A 7547-nucleotide genomic window follows, 5' to 3' on the forward strand; every position below is an offset into this window, starting at 1 on the left:
AAGCAAGCCTCACCTTTTGAAGACTACATTTTATTTATAGAAGTTAAATATTTATCAAGCTGTCGAAGTATATTAATTTCATTAAATGTATTTTAACTTGACATTTTACAACAAAACATGCATTTACATGGTATTTATTTTTATTATTATTTTTTTTTTACAAAGCTGAAGAAAAAAAATACTTCTGTATGGATAGTCTTTGGAAAGGGTCAGTGTCAATTAAATTGCTGAAATCAAAATAAAAATCAGTGATATGCTTAATTTTGAAATATCCACATAAAATTGTACATTTTACATTTACATTGTCCAAATCAAATTAAAAAACAAAATTATACTGCATGCCTGCTCTACAATTTAAGATTTAAAATCCACAATTCACAATTCCATGTACAAATAACACAGGTAGATTACATGATTCACACATAATAATAATAAACATTTATTTTCATGTAAAATGAATTAGAATTGAAAATAAAGAGGTAACAAAGTAAACTATAAGAGAGTTAATATGAATTGACCTTATTAAAAGCTAAATATTTTACAATTTGAACTCTGATTTCCTTTGTTCGCATTCCATAGATTACTGGGTTAGAGCAGTTTGGAAGAAGAAGATATGACAAGGTACATATTACACGTAAATCTCTAGGCATGGTAGGAACCCTGTAGCCAACAAATGCAACCACAACACTGAGAAATGCAACCGCTAACACCATTAAATGAGTGCTACATGTATAGATGGCTTTTTGGCGTGACTCACCTGAAGAAGAGCGTAAAATAATCACACAAATGACAATGTAAGAGCAAACTATAAATACACAGTCACTTGATGTTAAGCTGAAACCGATTATTCCAGCCATGTAGTTCTTACTCAAATCACCACAGGCTAAATTAACAACTGATGTGTGCTCACAAACACAATGATAAATCACGTTTGATTTACAAAAATAAAGCGGCCCAAGCAGGCCGACCATTGCAACAACGTAAAGCAAGTTACGGAAACAAAGGGACAAACAGAATATCAATGATGTTTTAAAGTTTACATAGTCATGGTACTGTAATGGGAAAATAATGGCAAAAAATCTGTCGACCGCCATCCCAACTAAAATAGTCGACTGAAAACAACCTGCCATATGCAGACAAAACATTTGAATAAGACATTCATCTTTGTAAATCATATTTTTGCCAAACAGAAAACTGATTAACATTCTCGGAACAAGAAATATTGGCTGTATAAACCCAAGAGCTGCAATAAACCCAATCAGAATGTACATGGGTGCATGTAATTTGCTTTCTTTTACAATCACCAGCATTATAACTGAGTTTGCAAACAATGTGAAAGCAAAGATGATGAAAAAAGGAATGAAAAGATATCGTCGATACTCTTGCAAATCCGTGAATCCAATCAAATAGAATTCCTGATGAGAGAAGTTGAATGTTCTGTCATCCATTCCTTTGATCACAGTACGCTGTGAAGACATAAAATGTTTACAGTTAATACATAGAAAACATTTACAAAAGCAGTAAAAAAATAAGCTGAATATTAGAAACAAAGAATTGTGCTTACATTTCAGCAAAGAATAGTGTGCTTTAATGTGGCTTGTATTTCATGCTCAGACCTGCATCAACTCTAGCTAAATCTAAAACCTTTTTTAATTTTAATGTCTGAAAAGTTAGTTCTTAATGCTGTAACAACATGTGAAACAGTTTCAAGTCTTATGCTTATATCAGGCTCCGTTTCAACTGCTTCCCCCCTCTTTGGATTTAGGACATGATACCTCTCTTAAATATTCCTCGCTCCCCTCCCCTGGTACAGAGCTAGGACAGAGAGTTGTCATCATTATTCCTATTTTATGTTTTTGTTGTTGCTTTCCTAAATCGATATGGCTTAGGGCAGCATTCATTTTTTGGAAATATAAAATGGTTCTTGCGATCTTAACAGGCCTTAATTTCAGTAAGTTAATCTTCTGTTTTCTGCAATGTCAATCAAATTAACAAATTTACCTAAATAAATGAACTAAATATACTCTGTGTATTTTTTCATTAATTGCACAGCTATGCCAGCCACTTTATTACAGTTGAATAAATATATTTTATTTATAACTATGATTTACAAGTAGAATATCAAATGTGATCTAATACATGTATATTACACCATTTCTTAGATTGTGTATCAAATGCGATGAACTAACCGCAAAATAATGGAGAGGCAACATTGTCTTTCTATAGTGTTCTCTTCATTGACGAAAACAAAATTAATTACTAAATTAATTGAATGACCAGAAATAAATTACCATTGATATGAAATAAAAAATAAATAAAATTACTTAAAATTATTTTTATTTCAGCTAGTCACAAAGGCAACAAATAAACTAACAAATCAACTACACTGGACAAAATTATAAATGCAGCACTTTTGTTTTTGCAAGCTGAACTCAAAGATCTAAGACTTTTTCTGTGTACACAAAAGGCCTATTTCTCTCAAATGTTGTTCACAAATCTGTCTTAATATGTGTTGGTGAGCACTTCTCCTTTGCTGAGAAAATCCATCCACCTCACAAGTGTGGCAAATTAAGATGCTGATTAGACAGCATTATTACTGCACAGGCGTGCCTTAGGCTTGCCACAATAAAAGACCACTCTAAAATGTGCAGTTTTATCACACAGCACAATGCCACAAGTTTTGAGAGAGCATGCATTTGGCATCCTGACTGCAGGAATGTCCACCAGAGCTGTTGCCTGTGAATTGAATGTTAATTTCTCTACCATAAGTTGTCTCCAAAGGCCTTTCAGAAAATTTGGCAGTACATCCAACTGGCCTCACAACCACCAACCATCTGTAACCACATTTACATTACATTTATGCCTTTAGCAGACACTTTTATCCAAAGCAACTTACAGTGCATTCAGGTTATAATTATTATTATTATTATTTTTTTAATCAGTATGTGTGTTCCCTGGGAATTTAACCCACAACCTTTTGCACTGTTAACACAATGCTCTACCACTGAGCCACAGGAAAACTCACACCACACCAGCCCAGGACCTTCACATCCAGCATCTTCCACCTACAAGATCGTCTAAGACCAGCCACCTAGACAGCTGCTGCAACAATCGGTTTGCATAACCAAAGAATTTCTGCACAAACTGTCAGAAACCATTTAAAGGAAGCTCATCTGCATGCTCACTGCAGTAACCGACTTGAGTGGGCAAATGCTCCCATTCAATGGCGTCTGGCACTTTGGAGAGGTGTTCTCTTTATGGATGAATCCTGGTTTTCACTGTACGGGGCAGATGGCAGACCGTGTGTATAGCGTCGCGTGGGTGAGCGGTTTGCTGATGTCAGTTTTATGGATCAAGTGGCCCATGGTGGGGGTGGGGTTATGGTATGAGCTGGCATATGTTATGGACAACAACCACAGCATTTTCAGAATCAGAATCAGAATGAGCTTTATTGCCAGGTATGTTCACACATACGAGGAATTTGTTTTCGTGATAGAAGCTCCACAGTGCAACAGAATGACAATGACAGAACAAAAAACATAATAAAAGAATAAAAAAATATATAAAAATAAGTAGGTAAGGAATGACAATATACAAGTTGACAATTGTATGGCATATATATTACAAAAAGCAGTTATGTATGTACAGGTATATTATGTGCAAAATTTAAGTGTACAGTATGTATGTGTGTTAGATAAATAAGTGTATGTGTATATAAATATAAATAGTGTAGTGTGTTCCACAGTTATGATCAAGTGTTCATTAAAAGGATTGCCTGACGGAAGAAACTGATCCTGTGCCTGGTCGTTCTGGTGCTCAGTGCTCTGTAGCGTCGACCAGATGGCAACAGTTCAAAGAGGGAGTGTGCTGGATGTGAGAGGTCCAGAGTGATTTTGCCAGCCCTTTTGCTCACTCTGGATAAGTAGAGATCTTGAATAGAAGGGAGGGTTGTACCGATGATTCGCTCAGCAGTCCGGACTATCCTCTGTAATCTTCTGAGGTCAGATTTAGAAGCTGAGCTGAACCAGACAGTTACTGAAGTGCAGAGGATGGATTCAATGATGGTGGAGTAGAACTGTTTCAGCAGCTCCTGTGGCAGATTAAACTTCTGCAGCTGGCGAAGGAAGTACAACCTCTGATGGGCCTTTTTCACAATGGAGTCAATGTTAATGTCCCACTTCAGGTCCTGAGAGATATTGGTGCCCAGGAACCTGAATGACTCCACTGCAGTCACAGTGCTGTTCATGATGGTGAGTGGGGGGAGAGCAGGGGGGAAGTCCTGAAGTCCATGATCATCTCCATTGTTTTGAGCGTGTAAAGCTCCAGGTTGTTGAGAGTGCATGGCATTTTGAATGCAAAGAGATAACATGATGAGATCCTGAGGCCCATTGTTGTTCCGTTCATCCACGACCATCACTTCATGTTGCAGCATGATAATGCACAGCCCCTTGTTGCAAGGATCTGTACACAATTCCTGGAAGCTGAAAACACCCCAGTTCTTACATGGGCAGCATACTCACTGGACATGTCACCCATTGAACATGTTTGTGATGCTCTGGATCGGCGTATACGATAGCATGTTCCAATTCCTGCCAATATCCAGCAACTTTGCACAGCCTTTGAAAAGGAGTGGACCAACATTCCACAGGCCACAGTCAACAACCTGATCAACTCTATGTGAAGGAGATGTGTTAAGCTGCGGCAAATGGTGGTCACACCTGATACTGGTTTTATACAGAAACATCTTATGGATTATTAATTTTTGCTTTTAAATCATTTGAATGATCATCATAAAGATGTCTTTCTTTGGTTTGTTGACTGATATCCAGCTGTTATAGAACTATGAAAAAATTATATAAAAGAAATGCCCCCATAAGGTTTATATATTGGGAGAGAGAGAGAAGAAAAAAAAACCTTGCATTAGCTCAGGCTTTTAGACATGAACACTTATCAAATGTTCCTCAACAGTGGGGACAATAATTAGTCATACTGCAGTACATGATGGGAGTTTTTACTATGATGTTACCCAGCATGCATTGCAGTATGAAGCATTTTGTTGATTGTCACCATTGCTGAGATTCATATGCTGGTTCTTGATCACTGTGTGTGTCTAAATAATGCACAAGCTTAAATATTTATATGAATTTAATCAGCTGTATTTTCTTTGCAAGCAGTTGTTTTGCATGGTTGTTTACTGAAAGCCTTAAACATAAGAATGAAATGCAAGACATTATTTTGAATGCAGTCAGGACAATGTCTGCTATTTTGAATGTAATCAGGCTGGTGTCTGATGAATATCACTATATAAAAACAGCTGATCACTGCAAAGCACTACTTTCATTGCTTTACAGCCCCACACACAGTATTACAGAGAGAGATCCTAAATAAAGCAATCATTGACCACAATGTTGGTGACATCAAACTTTTTTTTTAATATTCAGTAAAACATCAACATCCAAACCTGTTAATTCTCTTTTATGTGATAGAAATAAGGTCAAACTGGTTTGTAGTACGTGAAGATGCTGAGATCTAGCGAGATCTGTTAGTGTTAATGTTCTGTTGGGATTTAAAGTGTTTCTGTGAGTTGTTACCATTGTGCTGAAGATTACAGCCTGTGCTTCAGTCTAACAGAAGAACAAGAACAATTGATATTATGTTGCATGTTGTTTTATTCAAAAGTAATAACATATAGTTACATCGTTTTATGTATGCTGTTCCTGGTTGACTGTTAGGGATTCATGTTTTATTAATGCATCTTATTAATCATTCAGGAAATATCTGTAAAACAACAGTTTTTCTGTGTAATTTTTGTATTGATTTTTTTAGCCATTATTGGTATTAATTTGACAGTTTTTTTTAATTAAAAAAGGAACATTTCTGTTAATGTTTTTTGCACTTTATTTAAATTAAGATATTTTACATTAATTTTAGGGTTTTTGTTTTGCAGCCATACACTGAAAAAATTGTGCCGTTAAATAACAGTAATTTTCTGGCAGCAGGGGTGCCAGTAAAGTACTGTTAATTTACAGCTCTCAACCATTAATTTCCTTTTTTTTTTTTTTTTTTTTTTTTTTTAGTATTTCACTGTAAATTCTACCATGGAAATTAACTCCACTCCCACTGCTTCAAACAATTCGAGTTTTTAAAACTAGCATTCCTACGATGTTATTACTATGAACTTATTTCATTTGAGTCCACTGAGAAGGAATATTTCTTAATATAAAACTGCAAACACTTAATGTGTAATAGTAAAGTAACTAAATGCATGACTTTTACTCAAATCACTGCAGTTCATTGTCAGCTATAGCACACATGTATGTGCTGAAATACTTGACACAGAGATCACCACTGCATCAATGGCTCCACATTTACTGTCTTTATATAAAGCAGCAAAAGATTAGTGTTTGTGTCTCATCATTGACTGAAGCACAGGCTCTACTCTCCAGCACAATGGTGAACCACAAAACTACATTAAACTAACAGATCTCTCTTGTGCAAACACACATTAATACAGTTGAGTTCAGTATTTAATCTCTTTATTAGTGTATGACTTTGCATTACTTTTTTTCTATGGATGTTCACAAATATTTTAGTCTAATTAACTTTTTTTCATTTGGTAAATCAGACTTTTACGTTTTACAGTATATTACTGTTTTTTCCTTAACTTAACGGCAATAAACTGTAGAAAAACACTTTTTGCTGGCAACCATTAATTAACAGCAACACTGTAGAAAAACAGTTATTTACTGGCAGCAGGGGTGCCAGAAAATAACTGTTATTCTACAGTTTGTTTCCTTCAAACTAATTACAGTTTATTACTGTTAAATAATGTTTCATGCTGTTTTTTCTTCATCTTAAATCTTTAACCCTTTAAACCCCACAACAGAATCCTCAGTTTTGAATGAACACTTATAATGTGTGCACACTACAGAGTGTTAGAGTAACACTGAATCAGTGAAGTTAATGAGATAATTCTGTGATTAATTGATGATTGAGCATTAGTGGTGAACACCTGCTATTAACAGGCAGAATCACTGAAGGAAAGAGAAACACAAGAACTACAACTGACCTCAGCCACAGCCTTAGATGAAATCAACTGAAATAAAAGAATTCATCAAATCTCTCAAGATCTGATTAAACAACTCCTAAAACAGCTTCACCAGATTCACATTACTAACCAGACTGACTTTATTTCTGTCAGATGTCTACAGAAGATCTTAATGAGAGTTACAGAGGTTTTTTTCACTACCATGATGGAGATCAGTGTTTAATTTAGTTGGGCTCTTGAACAGTGACTTTTCAAAACTAATTTTTTTACATACTGTAACAATGTGTCTTTGGAACTTGTTATAGCAAAAAAGTCAGCCGCAAAGAAAACCTGGTATTGTTGTACAAACAAACATTCTCTTATTTCTTATCCAATCCTGTGTCCCTTCTCTTATTGACTGTTGATACTACAGCAAAAGAACACTGCTGAGCCATATGTTATGAAAGACTTAAGAAAATATCACTCATTTAAAAAAAAAAAAAACTTTTTGGAAATTTAG

General features: G+C 35.3%; 1 protein-coding gene across 1 annotated transcript; it reads right to left on the reverse strand.

Moving 5' to 3' along the window:
* Window positions 1-503: 503 nt before the first annotated feature.
* Window positions 504-1448, reverse strand: or55d1 (odorant receptor, family 55, subfamily D, member 1). Its single transcript, XM_059515199.1, has one exon. The coding sequence runs from the start codon at window positions 1446-1448 to the stop codon at window positions 504-506; it is 945 nt and encodes a 314-aa protein (XP_059371182.1).
* Between the last annotated feature and the right edge of the window lie 6099 nt (window positions 1449-7547).

This window comes from Carassius carassius, chromosome 28 (assembly GCF_963082965.1).
Source record: "Carassius carassius chromosome 28, fCarCar2.1, whole genome shotgun sequence".
Lineage (NCBI taxonomy): Eukaryota > Metazoa > Chordata > Actinopteri > Cypriniformes > Cyprinidae > Carassius > Carassius carassius.

Coding starts and splice junctions, on each gene's coding strand:
- or55d1 (XM_059515199.1), bottom strand. CDS start 1,448: ATGGATGACAGAACATTCAACTTCTCTCATCAGGAATTCTATTTGATT.